General features: G+C 34.9%; 1 protein-coding gene across 1 annotated transcript in view; it reads left to right on the top strand.

Annotated features, from left to right (window-relative positions):
- The first annotated feature begins 18935 nt into the window (after nt 1–18935).
- Nucleotides 18936–25148, top strand: part of LOC128204459 (zinc finger protein 836-like) — a 34318-nt gene continuing 28105 nt past the window's right edge. The window contains exons 1-3 of the mRNA XM_052905874.1: nt 18936–19052; nt 22783–22949; nt 23715–23871. Coding sequence (XP_052761834.1) covers nt 22860–22949; nt 23715–23871 — 247 coding nt within the window. The 5' untranslated portion in view covers nt 18936–19052; nt 22783–22859. The remainder of the gene's footprint in view (nt 19053–22782; nt 22950–23714; nt 23872–25148) is intronic.

The raw sequence follows: 25148 nt of genomic DNA on the forward strand, positions 1-25148 counted from the left end.
CCCTTCCGATGGTCTTCATTCATTGATTCCTGAATTTTCTTTTGAACAAATACTTTCTCTTCTTTCAATAAGGTTACCTTTTCTTCAAGGCTTAAATCCAAATCAGCGAGAGATTTTGACCTCCTTCGAACTTGCTTAGAAGCCCGTGTGCGTGTCGTTGTTGTTCTTAAAATAACATCAGCTCTATTGGAATGTTGGAATTCTGGCCCGCAAAGACATTTTGACATTGTATTGAACAGTTCTGTTTGAACAGCAAATGGTTTAGATAAATTGATCGGTATAAGAGCCGCCGGAATCGCTGTAACTGGTGAATCCAGAATCAGAATCTGAGTGGTTGGTTCATTGTCCCACTCCAGATCAATGTCGCTTGTGTGGTCGTTCGTGGTGTCAAGGTCGTCACGCGTAGACATACACTCAGAGTCACTTTCTTTACATTCACTTGCGTACCCTGTGTCGATTGACGTTTGCATGTTGTTTGTTACTGTGTCATCGAAAGTGACATCAAGTTTATAATCTGGTGACCAAGTTATGTTTTCTTCACTAGCAAATTGTTTGATGTTTATGGATTCAGTTTTATTATATCTCTGATATTTGTTAAGATTATGTTTGCTCGTATCCTTAAAGTCATCTTTTGACGATTTGATAGTTAAACCAACTTCATCACTAAGTGACTCAAATGTGTCATCTCTTGGAAGTGTAGCGGTTTCAAGTAAATCATCTACCGCGTTTTCATATGAAAAATCGAAGCTAAAACTGCACATATCTGGTTTGTATGGTATCTTTCTGGTGGGTGATGGCGAATTGGAAACGTCCGTTTCATAATTAAACAACTTTGGCGATTTAAACATTTTGTCAATGACTTCCTTGTCGTCTAGCAATCGTAAATCTAGGTGATGTGACCGTTTCATTTTTGATCTGAATCCAGCATTTAGGCTTGGCTGTGAACAAGTCAGGGTAAGAGGGCTGGCCTCGTCCATGTGGTTGACATCAGAAAAAGAGGGTGAAGCATATGCAATGTTAGTAGAGCTTTTTGGACGCTTACTCGTAGACATAGGAAGGAAGTAAAGACTCGGGACGTCTTCTCTGCAGTCCAGAAAGGATGATGATATATCTGAAACAAAAAATGTAATACTATGTTATGATTTTGTTAACAACACAATTATTCAGTTGTAACCCCCAAACCATTAGCTAAAGCTAATATTTGTTTAGTTCTTAAAACTGTTTATGAATTATGTCAAAGGGCATGAACTATTTCTCAATTCTGATTCGGATAATAGCTAATGACTATTCACTATTTTGAAAATAGTATCAAAAGTGTCGGTAGATAAACACACATTTGTATGTCTCTTATTATCTGCTGTGTCATGCCTTTTTATTCATAAATTTGGTGTGGCAAAATTCCCAAGTATAGTCTCAGCAATGTCATCGATTTAACAATAGAATACAATTATTTGCGGCCATCAAATATTTGCTTCGAGGAAAGATATCATAATTTCACAAAATTGCCTGCTAATGACCATTTCAGTGAAAGAACTACCATGTTCATACATACTAAACAAGCAATTCATAATTGAAAATATTCGTCCTAATGAGCGAACAAAAGGATCGACATTGACCGGATGTCTAATGTCAAGCAAACATTGGAGTATTGTGTGTGTGTGTATACCACGCGATAAATTGCGTCATAAATGCTTCGGCGGAAGGCAATATTTTGCTTTGAATGAAGACTATTAACAAAGATAACTTTGCTACATTTATATTTCCTCACCCTTTTAAATAAAATATAGTACAGTCTACGCCGCTTACAGAGTCCCGCCTTCGTACTTTTACCAGATGTTGATTAAGAGAGTAGTTTCTTAAATGCGGACTTCGACACACCTTCTCACAAAAATACACTACCTGGTGGAGCAATTTTTTTTTTCAAATTATTTTTGGGAAACAGGTTTGTAGAAGGAAGGAGTTTGTCTCTGTAATTTTTCACATAAGTATAGAGAAAACTAGCTACCTTATCAAATAGGTCCGTGACCTTACCAACTCCGGTAATAAAACTGGTTTTGTTTTAAAGCTGCACTCTCAAAGATTGAACGTTTTAACAACTTTTTTGTTGTCTTGGAACGAGCCAATTTTGCGAAAATGCATGGAAACCAGTTATATAAGACTGCTGACAAAAATAAGATCGCATATTTTTATATTTAATATAAAAAAAAAATGTTTTATGCATTTTTCTTAAACCGTTTGTGTCGGTTTTAGCCATAAAACATTTATTTTCGAACGGAAATATGAAAATATGTAATCTGATCTTTTATCATCGGTATGCAGATATTTACGCAAAAAAAATTGCTCTTTCCAAGACAAAAAATAAAAAAGGCTTAAGGTTTAAGGGTTTGCCAGGTAGCAATCAACATGTTCCTCGTTAAAAAAGCACTGTACACATAATGGTACAGGTCTATGATTATAACAAGGGACTATCGCGTCGTGAAAGTAACCATTATTATTTGCAAAAAGAAAAACGTTTGTGCGGAGTTATGTTCTATGAAAATGAATGTTTAAAAAATCAATATGGCAGAACATTTATGGTTCAAACTATCAACCTGATTTTAGGATAGAAAGATGTTTCTTTGAAAAACAACAGATTTAGTACTCTATATAACATTTGTATATGAATATATAAGTGGGACCATACTCCGACAGTCCATTTTATCGTCTTAAACGATGGAAGGCTCAAACATTTAACTGGTTTTATTTTTTTGTCTTGGAGTGAGCCAACTTGAAATAAATGTCCGAAAAAACAGTCTTATTTGAAGCTAAAATAAAAATTAGATGGCAGTGTTTCCTTTTTATGGTCAAAATTGATGTATTTTGGCTAAACGCGTTACGAACGCTTTAGGAAAATTTCCATTTTTCGAACGTTTTTATAAAGATAACTTAAGAGATTACCAATTAAGATCTATTTTAATACGGGTTATCTTATACTGAATTCAAGGCATTGATGCAAAAAGAAATCAGCTGATTCTGAGACATCTTTTTTTAAAAACAAAAGTCAAAAACTGTCAATCTGTGAGTTTGTACCTGTAGGTGTGGGGATTGGTGTGGTCTTTGGCGAAGGAAGCCAGGGATTTGTTTTTATTCTAGTCCTTATCTTTGGCAGTGTATTTGGGGTCCCGAAATCCTCACCCAGCTCCTTCCAAACGGGACTTTTGTTGTGCGCATGCGCAGAATATATCTCGGAATACGGTCCATATTCTCCTTTGCTTTGTGTGTAATTATACTCGCATTGCGAACAACGACATAAAGTATCTACGTTGATTCGTATTTCTGGTAAGGGGGTTTCGTAAGTGGAATTAAGCAATTCGTTGCGCCCTAATCGCTCGTAACATGTGGCGAAGCTGTTCATTCTGTGATACACAAAGTCATTATTTGTTGTGTCCGCCGATTTGGTGTCCACGCCGTAATTGTCATAGGAACTGTTTGCCGAGTAATTACAGTTTTTGTCCAGCCCAATATCTCTTGGAAAGTCATAATTACACAATTTTCCTTGTCGTTTCTTCTTCTTTGACCTGAGCTTAGGAAACAGGCGGAACTCAAAATGTCGGAACTTCATCACTGCAGATCGTTATGTCAACATCTTTCGTCTCCTTCTGAAAGCAGGATTAAAACATATGTTCATGTTTATTTATCCTCAAATCTACTTCAATTCTAGCTGTATTTGTAATCTGACATTCTCATTCATCAGAGGTTTTATAATGATAAATCTGTGGTACGCATAGCATCATCACTCTGGTGAACGAGAATGATTTCTGAGGGAGTTGTCCACCTTCTGTACCGTGTACTACTACATTTTTACCCAACATTGCGTAACAAATTACACTGTTTCAAAAGTCTGCGTACCGAATAAACCCATAATTTGATCGTCTGCATATCGCCTTCTTCCCTCTTGAGGATCGGGTATTCATTAAAAATGCCAGTGAATACCGCGTACCAAAAATGGGGGGGGGGTGTAGATATTGTGACATCATTTAATTAATAATTTCTTAGAATTAATACCTGTATACATGTTTTCCGTGTGTGACGTTTTAGATTCTTAATATTATTTTTAATGGTTGCTTTGAGATGATCTGACATTGGTAAATAATTTGCATGAAAATGTTTATGTTAAACATATAGTTGTTAATAATAATATTATATTGTTTCGTGTACATGCTAAAGACATATGTTGTGCTTGCATGCAACATTTTAATAGATCGATGGGAAAATTTACTTTCTATACATGTAGTTATTCTCAAATTAACTTGGACTTTTTGTTTAATCATTGAATATGTATATGGTCCATGCATGCATGATGTTAATACTTTAAATTAGGAACAGACGTGTTGGTCATAGATAAACTTGACTAAATAACTCAACAGAGATCGAGAGACTTAGTAATACCAATTATGGTTAATTCTCAATTCTCTGATTGACTTACTGTCTATACATTTCACCACTCCTTATTCTGATGTACATATATGTTATGCATTTCTGTAGCTCAGATGCGTATGTACTTTGTTCAATATATTCTGCAATAAATACTGGTTAATCCAAATAAACTTGGAATTTTTATTTAATCATTGACTATGTATCTGGCCAAGAAGCTCAGACAGGATATATCACAGAATGACTCAAAGCCGATAGTTGACACTGAGTCAATATCAGGAGGCAATGCTTCATAGAATTGATTGTCAAACATTGACATTCGTCCCAGATAAATCATGTCTCCTGGCTAGGCAATTACAGAGTTTCACTTACAGTGAGTGTTCCTTGGTTTGGTTTCCATAGCAATTTGAACTAAACCAAAATGACATTTAGCACCCATAAAAACGTCTATGTACCTCATATAGACTTGGAATGCTAAGTTCATTGCCAAACAGTACTATTGATTTTTAAAGCCCAGCCTTTTTTTAAAATCGGGAGACTGTTATTCAAGAGAAATTCAAGTTGTAAATTTTGCAGTCAGTCATGATATCTTTATGATATAGCTGAAATGTTAAAGATAATCATTTATCAAAGTATGATAATGGATTGGCTTAATCTACATGAAATCGACATGTCTTATAAATGCTCAACAGCTTCATGAATATGGAACATTTAATACCTATCTATTAAAATGGATCTTCCAGAGTTTTCAAACCCAACTCCTTATGATTAATCTTGGTTTTCGTATAGGTCTTGCTCAATATAGGAAGGCCATATGATCTCAATACCACAACACCAAGCGTTTCGTGGTTGATGCATCTGTATTAAATGAATAACTCTGTGAGTGAACAATAAATATTTATATGACATATAAGCGACACTATATATTCTGTTCAACTGTTCCGTTTTCAAAACATATATATATATATATATATATATATATATATATATATATATATATATATATATATATATATATATATATATATATATATATATATATATGTGTGTGTGTGTATGTATTTGGACATACCTACATGTATTTATTTTTTCTCTAAAGTTATTGCATGATTTAAATATTAAAAATGGAAACCGGAAAAACAGTCTGTGTTTTCTGACCCCGTATCAGACAGTACATAGTAATCTTTATTATTATTATGCGAAATACATTTTGTACTGTTATATATGTTACTCGTAAATAGACGTTTGTCGTCGAAGTAATATGCTTTTGTAAAGAAAATACTAAGATATAAAATGGTAGAAATTCAATGTTTGGTGCTTGATCCATGAAGTTATCAGGGGCGGGTCCACCATTTGACGCTAGTTGAGGCGTGACTTAGGGGTGGAAGCTTTTTACTTGCGCCCCTCCCTCAGAACCGAAATTTATTTGGTTTTAATTGTTGGCCGGGGGTTTGGAGGACTATTCCCCAAGAAATTTTATCAGTGTCTTGTCTGAAATGGTGTATGTTGGGCGTATTTTTCTCCTTTATTGAAATAAAACGTGGCCTAGGTCCACTAGTGCCTGCCTCAAGATATACAGAACTTGACCTTCGGTCTGGTTTGGTATTGACATAAATCAGCCCTACGGATCAACCGACTAACATAATATTCCATAAAAGCATGTTATCTTTTTTATACACAATATATCGATAATAATTTTATACCAATGAAAACATATTCAATCAAATATCAATTTGGCTTGTCATAGACCTGCTTAATTTAAATCACCATTTTCACTGCTGGTTCATAATAATTGACCCCACCATTTTATAATCACTCCCATGAGGACACAAATATATCGATATTAATGCTGCGTGCATCAACCATTTGCAGCAAAGTATGACCTGGTCAAGCCGATAGTATCAATGAATAACCAACAATTAAGCTGCCGGTTGATTTTTCTGTGGGGACAAGTGAAGTGCAAATTCAATATTTTACCGGGCAATTTGCATAAATGAGGGAATACCATGGGACACTGACATTCGATTGTCGTCAATTAGTGTCGTGCTGGGTGGGGAAAGTTCAAACTAAGTTGATCATTACAATCAACTTTAACCAGAACATTTGTAATATGTGTCAATGAACGTGTGACTATAGTAATAGGTCCATGATATGACAATGCTGCAACTTTAAATGAAAAAAAAAAACAATATGAAAAGTAAAATACAATTGTAGTGGTTGTACACTTGCCCCTTCAAAGACATCCGACTCTTATTTTTATTTTGTAATTGCAAAAATTTATTCCGTATTTATGAAACGAAAATCGTAAATTCCTTGTCCTTGTCTTGTGCATCCGAACAGGGTTTAGTTTTCGATGTGTTAATAGTTTTCATTGTATTATTTGAAAATAAAACCGTTTCTTTACTCAAAGGGAAATCGTTCACTGGAAGAGCTTACTGGAAAATGGGTTTTGCGCGGCCGTTGATTTATTGCAATTTCCAGTGCAAGACATACCGTTCCATATAAACTATTCCAGTAAACCTCCTTTTAACACGAAGCATTGCAGTTCGTCCTATATCCAACTTACATCTGTAAATGATAAATATATATAAAAAAAAATATTAAAATGATAATTATTTTACTTAAGGAAAATAGTTCACTATAAAATACTAAAGTGATTGAACATGGGTCCGGATAGATATTTCAAATGCAGTGTAGCCCCGTTGGCTCGAACTTAATGTAATAACCGATTTCTTTACACCGAATGTAAGCATTCCCGTTTGGCTCGAATTTTCCGAGGTTCGATTTATTTTCGCCGGTCCCTGGGAGTTCGAGCCAACGATGTTAAACTGTACTGCGATTTCGTTAGGAAAAAACTTTATTGAACAATTGCATTTGTAACAAAAACGAATGCATAAGTATACGGAATACCAGAAATAAGACAGGAGAAAATGTATAAATAGTTCATGTTTTAATTAAGTCGGGATAATGGAAACAGCTTTCATTCCATCCATGAAGACAGTACTTGTTCTTAATCAATACCGTACATGTACGAGTTAATTAGAAAGCAGGAACAACATGGTAAGTTTTATAACGGATATAGGTCCGTAGTTGAACTATTCGGCTGGGCGAAGTATTGCATTTGTTTGATTGGTTTTTCTCCGTTCAACGGATTTTTTTCGTGATTTATACGATTAGATAAAAACGTATGTTTGTTTAATTTAAACGGGACTCGGTCTTTTTTGTAAAATGCACTTTCTGTATGACGAAATAAAGTGTGGTAAATCATTAGGAGTGTTGAAACTAAGATACGGACAGCTGGAACCGTTCAACAAATGGTGATATAATCTCATGTGTTGTCCTTGAAGTCAACAGTTTTGAATTTTTGAATATCGTAAGTTATGTAATTATTGCTTACGTGGGTACACATTAACAGCCCACACCAGATACCCACGAGACCATGTACTTTTTGCATTCAATCATTTTTTTCAATTACGATTTTCTTTTTGTCACGGCCACACAAATATGTATTTTTCACGACGATTTAAATTTCCACATTACAAAAGGGTTGCTCATGTTTTCGCCAATTTCTTTTCCCTGTAATGCATCTGAAAACACTTTTAGTATAACTTTATTATACTTTTATACGGAAATTTCAGGAAAAAAGCATAGAAAAATCTGATTTTAGTGGGGAGCGAATCCACGCCGATACAGTCAAAGAAAAAATAGAACAGTGGCAACAAAACCACACACCCGCAAGGACTCATACACAAACAATAAGATAAATTAACTTAACAAAATTTTGAAGAGAGCAAAACTATATTAATATTTTCGATTTATTTTAGTGAGTCTCTAGAACACAACAGCAACAACCAATTTTCTTGCCATGCAAATAGAACACTCATTCATTATCAGTGAAGTTTATAATCATTTAAATAAGGCAACGACAAAAATAGCATCAATTAATCAAATGTTTTATTATAGCTTAACTTATCAAAATCCATTCTACAGGAACTGCATGTAAGCGCTCAGCTCTTCTATAATTGGATCCCAGGCAGATTGATATCTCCAGAGCGACTTGGCATTCATCTCTAATATTGGATTTCGGATTCAGTATATGGAAGCTGTTAACTTAAGAATGAGTCATCCGTATATTTTCTGATAAACGTACTAGTATTTCAAGTGGGCCCGCTGTAGGCCTTCCCATGTTTCGCCGATCTCATATCCTATATCTTTCTACCAATTGTAGCCGTGCGATCATCCAATTTAATAATTTCTTCTCGTTGTAGACTTGCACCTTAATTTGTCGATGACACTTTTTATTTATCAGACGAGATATGTGAATGGAATTTTTATTTTTGTTTTAGAAAACCGTTTTATCAGTAAAATATAGTTTCCATCAATGCATTATTTAGTAAGTAGTTAAAGGTTTATCACTCAAAATTTATGTTTGTTATACATGTGTATGTATTGATTTTGAATAAGCGTGTCATTTTAATCTTAAAAGACGCGCAAGTAGCGCTAGTGGGTTTCAATGCGTGGAAACGTAATCCACCAGTCCCCCCCCCAGGTCCGGGATATAGCGGGGATTTTGACTTTCGGTCCAGCCCGTCCCGGGTAGGACCCCCGCCCTGCGGGGACATTCTTATAGTAAAATCCTCGCCAAAGCCCTCGCACCTCAGAGAGCCTAGGTAAGGCCCTTCATCGCTATATTTTGCGCAAAGCAAAACCACCGCATTCACCCGGCACTCCAGGGCCACCTGAAAGGTAAAAGCAGGGCCCATATCCCCAGCTATCCCCGGTATACCCCCGGACCTGGGGAGGGAGGGGGGGGACAATTGACTGGTGCATAACAGTGGAAATTGCTGCCCGCTGAAGCTTAATTATTATGTATATAACAATACTATAGGGAACAAAACGAGGTAGGTAAAATAATGTCTTAGTGCGTGTTTGATTAATGACTTTAATTGTCCATGTTAAAATATGCACGAGGAAATGTTTTGGTATTGTCATGGTATGACTACAAGCTTGTTCAAGCATACATGAACGTTCAACTAAGTACGTGACACACCTAGACTATTTGGTGACTCATAATAAAACTCATCACAAAATGGTTTTTATTTTCGATTGCTGACTAATTTTGTGTTAAGTAAAAGCTTCTTGGCCAACTATCGTAGATTGCATCCCCAAGGACCATACATAGATGTTGGAATAAATAAGATTATCGGATAATTATCGGCACCAGATAATTGCCAATTTAAGCTCATTCATCAAATAATAGCACCTCTGGGAGGGGTTTGGCAATATTAGACCTATATGCCCTTTGGCTGAATGTCAGTGGCTGGCGGACTAATTGTGTTAGTCGTGATTGTTTCTCACATAAATGATTCTGGAAAGGATGTCCTGCGGAAGCAGAAACTACACCCGAAGTTTGAAAATAACAGTTGATTGATACGGTTCGTTAACAGCGATAAAATTATAACACAGAGACCGTCTGAGAACCCATACCCTTTACTTAAGGCGGGTATTTTTTAACAGATAACTTTAAGCTATTTCTGGAATAAGCATTTGTGCTAAACAGCTTAAAATAAACAGATACTTAACAAAAAGTTTTTGCCGATTACATTTCTTAAATGGACTATTAATTTAAAGACCATGACATATAAAGTCGAAACTCACTATGTCGAACTCTGTTATCTCGATAGTCTGGTTATGTCGAATATTTTTAATCTGTTGTGTAAGATTACACACCTTTTGTTTTTCGGTTATATCGAAGTATCGTTATCTCGACAGATCCAACCACTTCGACAGCGAGTTTTGGCTATATTATTTATAGTTGGTAGTATGCTACATTATACAGTTCAACTGGAAACACTAAGGGAGACTGTAACCGCTCTGTATATGGAATGTCGAGACTGAAAAGGGTATTAACGCTTTACGCAAAAAAAATCAAAATGTCGCAAAGTTCGGAACGTAGAAAAAAATAAAATAAAAAAAAATATGTACAGTACACAACCTCTGTGTATTGATCTTAATCTACTTGCCTTAATCCCTCTTATCTGATCTCCGATCAGAGTATCCTGCTGTGCAGTTTTGGAGGTTTTATCATGGAAATGAACCCTAAATGGCCCTGGGCCAATGAACGAATACACAAGAAATTGGTCCCTATTGTGACACCAGTGCAATTAGCAGGAAATTAACAACAGGGGATTATCAAGCCAAACATTCCTTAAATTAGGCCTTTAAGAAGTATTCGGTACGCAAAGGTGAGGTTGTTACATCCAGTAAAAGACCGTATCACAATACATATAGTCACGGCTCCATATATGTGTTAAAGTGTGCACTAATATTCGAAAGTTGTTATTTGGTTAGCGACGATTAAATATACCAATGTCGTTGATGAAACAAGAGCCCCATGTCATTCAATATGTATGAAAGGTAAACGTGCAATTGTTCACCATGAAAAAAGCTTGATTGGTTATTTCAATAAATAATGAACCTATCTGAAGTTCAAACATACCATGTTCGGTCACGTTTAGATTGGTTGGAATTGAAAACATACGTAAATCAATTAAAGCTGCACTCTCACAGATATACCATTTTTATAAACTTTTTTAATTTTTTTTGTCTTGGAAACAGCAACTGTTTGCGTAAATATCTGCAAACCAATGATATAAGATTGTTGACAAAAAAATCCGATCGTAGATTTTCAAATTTCCGTTCGAAAATTAATATTTGATCTTAAACCTAAAAATCTGCGATCTGTTGTTTTGGTCAGCAGTCTTCTATCACTGGTTACCATGGATTTTCGCAAAAAAATGGCTCGTTCCAAGACAAAAAATAAAAAAGTTGTCAAAACGTTCAATCTGTGAGAGTGCAGCTTAAAATGTTTTGACAAGTTTCTACCGTTTGTCTTGGGTCGAGCCATGTTTTGCGTAAATATCTGAACACAAGTGATACGAGACTGCTGACAAAAGATCAAATCGCAGTTTTTTATAGTTACGTTCGAAAGTAAATGATTTATGGCTAAAAGCGTTACTAACGCTTTCATAAAAATGCATACAGCATCATTTTTTAACATAAATATGAAAACCTGCGATCTGATTTTTTATCAGCAGTCTTATATCACTGGTTTCCATGTATGTTCGCAAAAATTGCGGGTTGCACGTTCGAAGACAAAAAGTAAAATAAAAAGTTGTCAAAACCTTCAATTTGTGAGAGTCAACTTTAAAGACACGACAAAAGATAGAAGGTTGACAATACACGTCGTTGCCTTGAACTGATAGATAAAATGTTATATTTGTTATAGGAGTCAGCACCAATGAAAACTAAACAGTTATATTGACATCTTCAAGATTTTTTTAGAAATTTTGTAGAAATAATTTGTATGATTATCAGAATAAACCATTTTTCATTTATCAAAATCCATTTTGGCTAATTGAACTAAGCGACTTAAGCCTGTTAAGCTTAAGAAGTTTCGAGAAATTGGGCCGGATGTTTTATAAAACGTCCTAAGTCATTCTTAGCTGGAAGTCAATTTTCTCAGTTTTTCAAAGTCAAATTAAAGGAAAATTATAAGTGTTAACATGAAGGTATGTATTTTGAATCAGACCAATAATATTAAATTAGTTCAGATATTATAAAGTTATTTTAATAAACTTTGCTGACGAAAATGACTTCGGAAATGAGTTAAGATGGCTCGTGAATACCGTCCAGATATACTTCTAATTCTAATAAGTATGTGTGTGCAATACACCAATTATATTACAAAAGAAGACGTATCTGTTTATCCGTCAGATTTTGAACGAGAAATTTGAGAAGTTGTTGCATCCAAGAAAGACAACATTTAATTAGCTTTTCAGTATGTTGAATCTTGCAGTGCCAGTCTTTGATTTTTAAAGATAATAATTTTCATGCTGGAGACATTCATTTTTGTTATAGAAAAAAAAAACCGTATTACCGAGTAAATGATTGTATTCTTCACATGTCAAAAGGAAGCGATTCTCGTAAATGGTTGTAATACTATGATGATAGTTCATAACCGCTGCTTGAATTATACATGCAAGAATAACAATATATAATTTCCCATAATATCCACAACGCCGCCTCTGGGCAGATATTGCATTACATAATGTTGTTATTTTGTTGTTATACGCTAACGCAAAACAATTTGTTTTCTCAGCAGGCGGTCAACAACTGCAAAGTGTGTATATGAATTCATCTTATGTCGTACCAAGTAGCACAAACGTTTCTATGTAACAACAGGGTCCAATTTCTCGAAACTTCTTAAAGATGCGCGCTTACTCTCCAATAAGGTAAACCACAATTAATACAATTGTTTTAATATTCCAAAGAGGATGGATAGATATCGAAAACAATGGTTCTTATAAAGGATACTGCGTTTAATTTGAAAGAAAGGTGCAGAAAACGTGGTATTTCTACCTTATGAGACGAAAGTAGATCACGGTAAATCTTTTAGAACCAACCGTTTAATACTTTTGCGTTTCTTTTAATCAGTAATGAATACATTATTAAGTAAGTAATTAAAGGTTTATCACTCATAATTTATGCTTGTTATACATGTGTATGCATTGATTTTTAATAAGAATGTCACGTTAAGTCACTTATAACAAGATTAAGCCATTTTTACTATTTTGTCTTTCAAATTTGCGTAATGTTTACTTCTTAAAGATTTTTTTTATACTTAAGATGTGAATTATCTTAATGATAATCACAATACACCATTTTACAATTATCAGAATCAAATTTAAGCATGTATTTTAACTTATTGGATTAAAGCACTTAAGCCTGTTCAACTTAAGAAGATTCGAGCAATAGAGGCCAGAACAGAACATAGAACACAAAATCCTTTATTTCAGAACATAGCATTGTAGGAAACATTCGTCATTCTAAAATGCCGCCCATGCCTTTTTTAATGATGGTTTATTATATAAAAGTCCAGGCTAACCATCATTAAAGAAAAGCCTGGACGGCATTTAAGAATGACTAAGCATAACAGCTACCATTGTCGGCAACCATGGTACTTTCTTCCGTTACACTCCATACATGCATAGCGTAGAATGTATCGGGGATGTGAACATCTACATCAATGAAATATGTTGTCCGTGATAACCCATGATCATTTAATAATTCAACATTTGAAAGGCGGTTGTCATTGAATTTCCTTTTACAGCATATATGAATAAGTCTACATGTATATAGACAGTATGGTTCAGTAATGATATCGAGAGCTACCGGTATGTTTTTTTCTGATGATTCTAGGGCGGTCATTTGCCGTTTTCACCTTAACAAGATATTATCTTGTTACTCAATTAGTACTAACAAATTACCACTTCATAAATAACAAAGTGATAAAATCCTTTTTGGCGACAACGAAAAATTGGCATGTCACATATGACTATACGTTAAAAGCTATGCCATGGCTGTATAGTGTTTAGCTGTTGTTGCATTCCAAAGCATAGCAACAACTTTTAAATGCAGCTGTATCTTTACCATTATCGTACACCCGAGTGCTGGGGCCGTATTCACTATGCTTACAACAGATTAGATTTATCGTTATCAAACCTCTGTTGAATGAGAATGTATCTTTAATTGTTGCTCTAAAATATACAGCTAAAACCATTTATTTATAAAGAGTGATGTATTAAATAGCTATAGATATAGAAACAGCTGTATTTTATTACCCTTGTCGTATTTTTTATAGCTCCATTGTAAAATGAAACAATTGTTTCCCAATTCGAATATACAGCTGTACTTTCAAATTATCACAACAGCTATAAAGTACCATGACAGCCATATATCTGCAGCTGCGTTTTGGTGTCTCACTGTTGTAAGCCTGAAGAACACTTTTAAGCAACATGATATACCGTTCGTTTGTTTACAGATTGTTACCGCCACCACCCTACTTATGTTTCGCTTACTACACAAATCTCTGAATGACTCCATGGGCTGATTTAAAAAAAATCCTATGCATTGCAATTTTTTCTCGTCTTGTTCCACGTCAGGGGTTGACATTTGAACTCATCTTTTCACTTCGATATAATTATACAGTAGATTTATCAAAAATTAAAATTTAAAACAACATTGGGCTTAAATTACTCAGTACCTTCTCGATAACCGATTGGTCAATTAAAACCCATTATCTGTAGCCCAGTTTGGCATCTTCATAATAAAGGAAATATTTTAGTATTAAGTTACATTTGTTTTTCTAATATATTTATGAGAAGTGACAAGATATATCTTGTTTTTATAATTCTGGTATAAAAGCCAAAACATGATAGTAACGTCTCTTACCTTTATTTTAATCTAGCGCATTTCGAAGTTCTTCCAATAACATTTTCATGCACTCGATTCCAGATGTGAACGTCAATTTATAGATAATACACTTTAATTTTCTTTGATTCTCATTTTTCTCAACATTAGATGGTAAAATGCAACAAGTGTTCGCCTGGTTCAATAATTTCCATTAAACACTCGGGCTGGTCCGACGAAGATAACAAACTCCCCAAACATTGCGATACCACCGTCAAATACCAACGATATTTCCTATAATAATTCTTAGAACAGCCCGGAAGAGGCCGAGCGTAATTCGGAAATGTATGTAAACCACGAGCGCAAAATCGGTTATTTCCGCCGTCCGATTTCCAATAATAATAATAATGCAGTCCTGTCACGACAATCCAAACCAAGCCTTTTATACCAGTTTTCCATATTTGACATCGATGCCAGAGACTTGGAATGAATAAAGTGATGACTCATTCCCAACCAGGTTTAGTAATACGTCAAATTGTCTGGAAATGCCAATATTTTCAGAAAACGTCGTAAGACGGGGAGGATTTCCCCTGCATAGGTCATCGGTAAAATTGGCCTTATTTTGTTTTCACAAATATTTTTACTCCCACCAGTTATTGGGAAACAGTAAAGCTGCTATTCCAAATCGTATTTCATACTCCAGGAATTATAAGTTGAAGGATTTTTAAACAAAACAAGAGGAATGTATGTCATGATATTCATTCAAGGGTTAGTTCAAACCTTATCTAAATGCTCCTCCCCAACCCCCAATCAGTGGTATTTGCACAATTTTTGAAAAATGACAAAATTTAAGAACCCCCAAAATGCAATAAAAACTAATAGCTACTCAAACACCTTGAACAAAAGTTTGTGTTTCCTTTTCTAAAGCACGTTTCTTTATTTAAACTACGTGCAGGGTGTATTGCTTGATTTTATTGTTATCATTGCAAATGTAATTTAGTTTGTGTAATGCACATAAAAAAAGTCCAAAAACTCACAGGGAACCATCGGGCCTACACGTTTTTGTTTAGATCTAGCTGTGCCCCTGACTACCGTTTTTAATAAAAATCAATGGGAAATAGTTGTATACATTAAGACATCTTTGATTTACTTTTAAGCATAAAGCCCATATGTGGCAGCACTTGCACGTTACAAACGTTATTAAGTAAGACGTCAGTTATATAGATCTGCTATCAGTGACCTTTTCAACTGTGCCCATTATGGGTGACAGTATCAGTACGAACCGATTATTGATTTCATATGAAAATGTATTTGACTGTACCATAGCGTATTTTCATAATCATAAATAATAAAACAAAATTGATAAAAACATTGGAACAGCACTTAAAGTAAAAAGCCTGGATGCACAAAAAACTCCTTGGGACAAGCTGAGAATAAAATTATTCAAGGGAAAATCAAGGAATTGGGAAAAGCACTGTTTTAATCTAATACAGTTTTCCAAGAAATCTAAATTACGTATCAATATTGATATTGATCAATTTGTTAAAACACATAACCAACGAGTTCCTGTATAACGGAAAGTCTCTTTTTGGTACGTCATAAGGCCTAACAAAAAGTTGTTTGTTTCCAGTTTCCAGACCTTTCCTACTTTTTAACCAATCCGTATTTTGTTATTGTCATTAACAAAACTTATCTGACCGCTTTGTCTTTGTGTTTGCCTTACTGTTACTGGCCAAAATCCATAAGAGCTTAGAATACCATGGCGACATGTCCATCGTATGTGCGTCCTTCTGTATAAAAAATGCTTATGCACGCGTTAAAGCCCCCAGCTTTGATTGTAAGCCAATCAAACGTATACAGAAGTATCCACGAGAGAGCTCGGTTCCTCTCTTAAACCAGCTAGATCCGCTCATGCGTGACTAGATTATGGTACTTGAAATGCTGGGGCGTGAAATAGTATACTCTAAGAAAGAAAACTTTGAACTGAGATGTGTTTATTATTGTAGCATTTCTCTCCCTTGGTAAACTTATGGTTCACTGATTGTTTCCCATTGAATATGGTTCCAGTATAGGATATCAAATTACCAAAAACAATCATGCCAGTAGAGCATAGGCACTCATGGGCCTCTTGTTTTGTCTTTTGGGGTTCATAATTTCGGCATATTTTTTATTATTTAGTATTGCTTATATATAGCGCCTTGGTAAACTTTAATATAGACTCAGGCCGACTGTTTTAACGTGTGGCGATACTGATAATATTCAGACAAAATTTCACGTTACAAAAGAAAACATACATACCTACCCAATTATTTTTAGCAGTGAAATCGGAAATAAACACTTTTTTTTTACTTTATAATGTTTTGTTGCCACTATATGATTAGATCGAAACAGAGAATACACCTTAATGAAAAATGGCCAAGTTATATTCCATCGCTTGTGTTGCTTCTTAAGGTAATTTTCTGTACAGTCTGCCCGATTGACACAAAGTTTGTTCAAGCCCTGCAAATCAAGGTAAAATAGTATGGATAATTTCAAAAATACTTTATTGCCTTATTTCCACTGGTATCAAGTCGTTTAGCACATCCGTACATGCCGTTAACGGCGTCTAAATATCAGCGATAAAATAATAACTATTTATTATATCATTCACACGTAATCACTTACATACAACAATAAACTTGATAAACGATGTTATTATATGGGTTATAGATAGACAGTCTGTCAATGGTCCAGACAGACATCGAGGAAGTGAAATATATATTATATTTACTGGGGTTTCTCATAATCCTGTTTTAAATACAGAATGTCATTCTATTAATACATTTAATGTGTTTTGTTAGGTTTGGTTCTTTGTATTCTCCTCATATTGTAATGTTATTGATTTGCGAATGAGTATATATTGCTTTTTAACGATACCTTGTAATTATATAAGATGATCAGTGCGCCAGCTAGGACTATATAGCAGGGTTGGGCACCCGCTGCCCTTTTTAGCACTCTGCTGCCATTTTATTACACCCTGCTGTGCCCTTTTGTGAACATAAATTTCAGAAATAAGTATAAAAATAACAAATATACTGATTTTTTACACTAAAGTAAAGCTAACAGCTAAGGTATTCACAACAAATTAAATATGATCATATAGCTAGCATGGATGCAACATATTTGAAGCAAATCGGATATTTTAACACGTACCAGGCTGTAAGAGTTGGCATTTAAAAAAAAAAATGTTCATATCCTAGTAATAAAACTATTTATATTTTGTTGAATAGTGAGCCATTGAATGTGATTTGATATTCATTGACAGAAAGTCTTCTCAGGCTATACTTCCTTTATTCAGTGGTGAATAATTGTAAAATATCAATCTGAAATCTGAAATCTGACGTCCGTTGTAGAAGTTCTCAAACAAAGCCTTTCCTGGAAGCGGAAAGATCAAATTCTTCAAATTTGTCCAGTCCAATGTTCTCACATACAACTATCCGCATTATATGTTCGGAAACAAGATGTGCGAGCAAAATAATGTCACAAATACGATAACATGGAAATGCCGACTGTCTGTCAAAGTCAAAATTAGCTTTTGAGAAGAGGTTTGTCAAAGTGTTTGAAGGAACTAGAACAATTACAAACTGGCGATAGGCATATTTGAGTGAGGATAACTTAAACCAACTTTTACTGTGCGTCGGAGCATTTGTGACGTAATAGTCAACATGATATTCAGACAATGATACATTTTAACTGAATCGAGATAATAACGCGTCACTTGATAACTATGAACAAACAAATGCACGTTGTCTTGGATTCGATATATTCTTTTTTAGACAAAGCATAACCTTTTATTAATTATTAGTCCCAGGTGTAGGGTTATTTTATTGGTGGCGGTCATAAGTGACATATAATCCGATAAAGCGTCATATCATTTAATGAGGATACCGATCTTTAAAAAATAACAAAACAGGAATAACGTTTAAACACCTTTTTCTTTGATTTAAAGCTTCTTATTTTTATTCCAGCTGTTGTTTTATATGCCTTTTTAACATATTGAAAACCCGCATTGCTTTCGGTACCAGTAAGCTTTTGTCGAATACAAGATGTTTTCGGTATCTAGTCATACCCAATTTAATGAAAAGGGAAGTTACCGATGCGATGATTTTGAACCGGTTTGATCGATAATTTTCCTGTGGCGTGCCCCGATTAATATCCAGACTGGTTTATTTTACGATGTTTGTCTGTTTCAATTCTACCGATAATATCGATTTATAAAGGAACCAGGCAAGCAAATTAAAGCTGGGTCGCGTGCTTTGTTCAATTCGCCATTGTCGATTTACCGAAATCCTGGATCAAAACAACATTTCTAAGCAACATCATGGCATCGCCAGTCATGCACTAGGTGTGTAAGTGTTATTGCATGTTATTGTAGTTATATTGCGCTCCTCAAACGTCTGCTTTCCTCGTTATGCCAGGTCGTGTGCAATGTTAATCAATTACAATGGCCTACTTAGCGCTGTTCATTTTTTGAATATTATTTTTACCATTGTTCATAGATCTATGCATTACCTGACCCATTGACAAATATTTGGCGAGTGTATTTATCTTTATAATGTGTGTGGTTTATGACAGGGTATTTATATTTTGACAGCCTAGGCCAGATGTCTGTATATGATGTCTTAAATCCAAGTTAAAGGTTAAGGCTACAGTTAGGCCAAAATTTAAGTTCTTTGTTTCCTCAAAATAGAGACCATTGACATACATAAAAAATCATATTGGGGTACATAACGGTCGATATTTGGGGACATTACAGACCATCTAGAGAAACATAAGGAACTATGATTTATAATTTTATTAACATCAGTGTACGTGAAAACACATAGGACAGTCAGACATTGTATCTAGCTACAATAATGAGCGATCAGGGATACTCTTTTTATTATTTAGACATTTCTTATGTATCCCTGTAACGCTACAACTCTCTACCATTTAACAACGGGCGAAATGATATACTGTAATAATATGCATTGATGTTGAATAATAATTGACAAAGTTGTTCAATTTTTATCCGACAGTGATCTGAACTTGATTAAATTGGTCATTAGAGTTGTTATTTTCACATTACTATATTATGGGTCACGAATACCGTTATACATGTACACAACAAGTCAGATTTGTCCCAGATTTACCGATATCGGGGTACTTGATAAACAATTGACACTTGTACATGTTTTATGATAACATAACATGTTTTTTGGGCATACTGACATAACTTAATATGTGTTTAATAGTAGGCAATAATATTTTCGTAGAAATTTGAACTTAGGCCAAAAAAAAAAAATGTCTTGTTTCTGGTCACATGCCTCAAAAAAAACAGGGTCGGTAGGTAGGTGTTTTTTTTTTTTTTTTTTTTTTTTTTTTTATTCAAACCTTTGGAATGAAATAGTATAGCGTTTGAAAAATGATGAAATATTGTCTGCCAATACAACATCATCAAATATGGCTTAAAGGAAACTGGACACAAGTTTATAACCATATTTATGTATTTATTAGTTTAACAGAACAACAAGAGCACTATTACATGACAAGAAGCAACAAGTCCAAGACTAGAATTTGAAATAATCTCAAGAAACAATTGTCATTCTTTGTCAGAAAACAAATATAAACATGGATGGAAGAAACCGTAATACTGGGTATTTAAACATCACAGAGACAAAATATCATTTTATTAGATTCAGTGATTTATGCAATGCATAAAACTATGTCTGTGATAACCTTTAGCTGTAAATAATATATGCAGAGCTTCACATAAATCTCTTTTATATTTATCCAGCAAACCCTATCTTCTATGTGAGCAGGACTAGTATTGCCTCAAAAAGCTGGGTGTTACAAGATAGGATTTGATGGATACACAAAGAAAATATTTATCATGAAAACACAAAATATGTTTTATATCTGGAGCTCTTTTTATCTAAATGACCACAGTTCCTACTTTATTTATTAAAAGCAAACTGATCAAATAACCCAGATAAGAGATCGCCCCTTCATTCTTCTATCTGCTTTAATTATAGTATCGGGCACCTAACTAAGTGTAATGTCAATGGTTCTTCATACAGAAAATTAATTTTAATCCTTTAAAACATTAAAAACGAAGGTCCAAAAATGAAACGTTTTAATATGACGTTCGGTATTTGAGAGAGACGAAGTATTTAAATCCATTCACTCAGCATAATGATTCACGCTTCGTCGGCATTATTTTGCCTTAATTCGTCCGATTCAAATAAACCTTGTATATGTGTATAGATAGTCTTTTGAATTACGAAAATGTCGGTGCCATAACTGTCATTCTCGGTCGAGGCATTATTTGTTTTACGATGGCCCTTTTACGATATCTAAACAACCATACAACTTACCGAACATTTAGCTTCAAGTCGGACATTTTCTCGCTCGCCATGTAAATCGATGAAAAGACTTTTTATTGTTGTTTGCGAATGGGCAACTTTAATGACACTACAACCGTCGAAGTGCGAACATTTGTCTATTTTTATGGCTATCAAATGCGTAACAGACGTCGTCTGCGCAGGGCCAGCCATCTTTGACACGGCCGTATAAAAAACACGTCACGAATATAATATTACTGTCGGATAGCGCGGTTTACTCTTCGGCGCCGGGACCGGGAATCCCGGCTCACTTTACGCTAATTATAAAAAACGGTCTTTACGCTATAAAAAAAAACGGTCGGGGGGTAAAAAGTAGGGTCGGTCGGGTGACCAGAAACAAGACATTTTTTTTATTTGGCCTTATAACGGAGATAATTTAAAATTGTGGCCGCGAGGATTCTCTGCGCAAGGACCGCTTGCTACTTTTTGCTGGGATGGTGGACGTCACGAGTCTGCCATATTAAACAAATCGTCAAAAGACTCGTTGACGGCCATTTAGGTGGACTAACATTGCATCGTATCTTCAAAGAATGTAGGACAGAATTGTCCAGTGTTTGTCAGGGTAAAACTGATATACAAAGTTGACAACCGGAAGTTTATATTCCAAATCTGTGTAGACGCATGCCCAACAGATGGAACTAAAATGCGTCTTCCCTGTATTTCCTGAAAAGACATAATTTCGAAGTGTTTTGCCAAATTGTAGCAGGACTTTACAACCCCAAATTTTTTCAACCCCTTCTCAAAACAGAGACTTTTCAACCCCTATTTCAAAGACTTTCCAACACATACCTGTTTGGACTTTCAACCCCTATATCAAAGACTTTTCAAACCCTATTATTTTTGTCAGCCAGGTGTTGTCTTTTTCATTGTTTTGTTGTTGTTTTTTTGGCAAAAAACTTTAACAAAATAACAAATTGTAATTGAAATAAAATTACGGATTTGTTTGCCTTATTTGTAACACTTTTCTCCAAAGTATTGGATGAAATTTAGATAAAGGTGTTACATTGATTTACTTAGTCATTTTCTTATGTTAAGTTTTTTGCTGGTCATATGGTTTAATAACTTATTAATATTTAAAATACTTGATTCTCATTAATTTTTATGTATTATACGATTATTTTGTTAAAAAACCCACTTGTACTTTTATTTTAAATTGATTACGAAAAACATAAGAATTCATCTTAAGATAAGAAATGACTTCGAATGTTTTATTTATACTGGGATAGGATTTTGTACTAAACCGATCTTTATCAGGGCTTATCAATATTGTAGAAAATTTGATATTAAAAGGTCAAACTTTAACATGTTCACTTAAAAATGCACTTTTTTAGGAAATCGCGCTAAAAACCACACTATGGCAAAAATGAGTCTAGGTTTTGGAGGAAAAATAGGGTCAATAGGATGAGTGCAGCATGTATGCAAATCATATAACAATTTCACCTTTTAACAAATTCACCATTAAAAGGTGAAAACTTTGTAATGTTACTTATGCTCTATAAATAGCTATAACTTTTTTTGCCATTTTGCATCACTGCAATTTATTAAAAAAAAAGAAAAGAAAAGAAATTGCAGAAATTTATTATTTCTACAGCTAAATGATTATGAAAGAATTTGGGCTTGTTGATTGGAGAAGATTGACAAAGCTGTTCTGTTGAAGCTTAAGATGTAAAAAAAATAATTTTTTTTTTTCTTTCAGGACATAAAAAAAATATAACTTCACAAGCCTCGCAACAGTACATACAGTAATTGTTGATCATCCCCGACGCAGCAGCAATGGCCACGCCAGATATGGACGTTATCAAGGAAATACCGGGCTACAAAGTTATACTGAAGGCCGTCCTCAAGAGTCAAATTCAACAACTGGTAAGGTTTTGAACAACAAAATCAACTGAAATCATGTGTTCTAATTTCACACATTTGCAAAACTCCTCTACCCCACCAGCCCTATTCAGTGTCAATTTAGTTTAAACTTATGTCTTTAGAACGATTATGAAACAAGTTATTACAACATTATATTAATCACTCGTTGGCACGATGTTGCACGAGTGTGTGGTCTTGTGTTGTGGGGGAAACCAGAGTACCTGGAGGAAATCCACTTCTCCGACTTGGTGACCACAAACCAAACTCACATGGGCCCAGGCGGGGAATCGAATCGGGTCTCTCAAGGTGACCAATTTAGTCTGAGTTGGTCAGGTAAAAGAGAATAAGTAGTAGCTAGTCGGTTACTATACTATTTGAGACTATGTATTATTCAAACTGAAACTTATTAAGAACCCTGAGTTGGTGATCTTTATTTTGCATACAATGCACATCATGACTTTTATTATTTGACTTCGAAATTCTGGTTTTAGTTTAACATGTAACCACATTTAAGTCAATGTCACATCCAATACTTCATGTATTGTAATGAAACTTTAGACATGTGTTTCCAACCATTCAACCAACTTCATTCTGATATAATATTTCTATCTTCCATGTAATGCATGTGGCTGTCTCAGTAACAGCTCTTGTTAAACACTATTGTTACAACAGAATAGGTTTTAATATTTGATGATTTAGGCCCATTTTACCTCAAATGGACAACTATGTTGAAACTCAATCAGTAAATGTCACGTCAATGAATCACAGGTGGAACAGTTGGCCACCACAACCGACGAGGAATCCGTCATCCTGACCGCCAGTGTGGGAGATGGCACGCTGAGTCATCTCGGGTCAGACTCTGGGAAAACGTTTCTTGAGGACCACGAGGATATCAAGTCACAGTTCCTCGGCTTTTGTTTGAAACGTAAGTTAAAATTGTACATGATGTTAATCACTCTCGCTGGCAAAATGGTATACAAGAGCTGTGCTCCAGCTAGTCCTTTTTTCAATGGCGCAGCGCCCGTGCCTCTTTTCTTACCGCCCTGCCCCCTTTTTGAGTAGTGGCCTTTTCACAAATGCTCTATTAGCGCCAATTATTCCCTTAGCGACCTTTTTACTATTGTAATCATTATGAAAGAGCAGCAGCCCTTAATCCGCTACATATTAATCCGCTGTCATAATTTTGACAAATTACATAATACTTATGATAATAGTGTTCCCGCTAGGTGTCACCATGCCCCTATTGACTGCTTAAATATGCCGTACTGCCCTTTCATCTTCCCATGTGCCTTGTCTAAGTCATATGACAGCTAATTTTGGATTTGTGTAGTGAGCAGACGACCTGTGTATTCATAATCGGTCCTCTTCTAATCCAATAATTAGGAAAAGCCAAATAGGGAAACATCGGCAGGAGGCGGGGCTATTGAATGTCAGCCAATCAGAATATACATTGAGAACTCGTTCATTCAATCATGAAATTTCGTAAAACGCGATAGAAAATGTGAAGGGATGGTGAAGAAAGTTGTCAAGCACAATTAAATCTTTAAAAATAATTGTTAATTGTATTGTACAGACAATACTCGCCATTTTAATTAAACATTGTTGATTTGAAGCAGACAGTCACTGCCGATTTGTAAACATGAGAGGTGGCGCTAACACAATCAAATACATCACCTTTTCAGTAAATGTTTTAAAAGTTTATTTGTCAAATATTCATGATGAAAATTTCTTTGTAACCCACAAAAATATGTTGATGCTTTATGTAGCATTTATCTATCATGTCCATGATCTTGTCAAAATTTGCCGAAACCACCATATTGGCAGAATGATTTTCGGAGTTATTATATCAATGTTCTATGTTTTATAAGTGATTTTTACAAACCACAGACAAAAAGACAAATTTAAATTTTGATATTAAAACACACCCTTCTAAATTTTGAGAAAACAACAACATTTTGTAAATCTGAAAATCATGGAAAATGATTTTAATTGAGTATGGAAACAAAACAAATTTTATGGGGAGATTCCCCCCCCCCCCCCCCCCCCCGAAAAAACAACAACAACCTTGTGACAGGGGTGGACCCCTCCCACGACGAACCCCTACATGACTCATGTAGCTTGCCCTTTTCAAATCCTGGCTGGAGCACTGCAAGAGGGTGGTCTTGTGTTGTCATGGGAACTAATGAACACTAAGGAAATACA

The sequence above is a fragment of the Mya arenaria genome, chromosome 10 (assembly GCF_026914265.1).
Source record: "Mya arenaria isolate MELC-2E11 chromosome 10, ASM2691426v1".
Classification (NCBI taxonomy): domain Eukaryota; kingdom Metazoa; phylum Mollusca; class Bivalvia; order Myida; family Myidae; genus Mya; species Mya arenaria.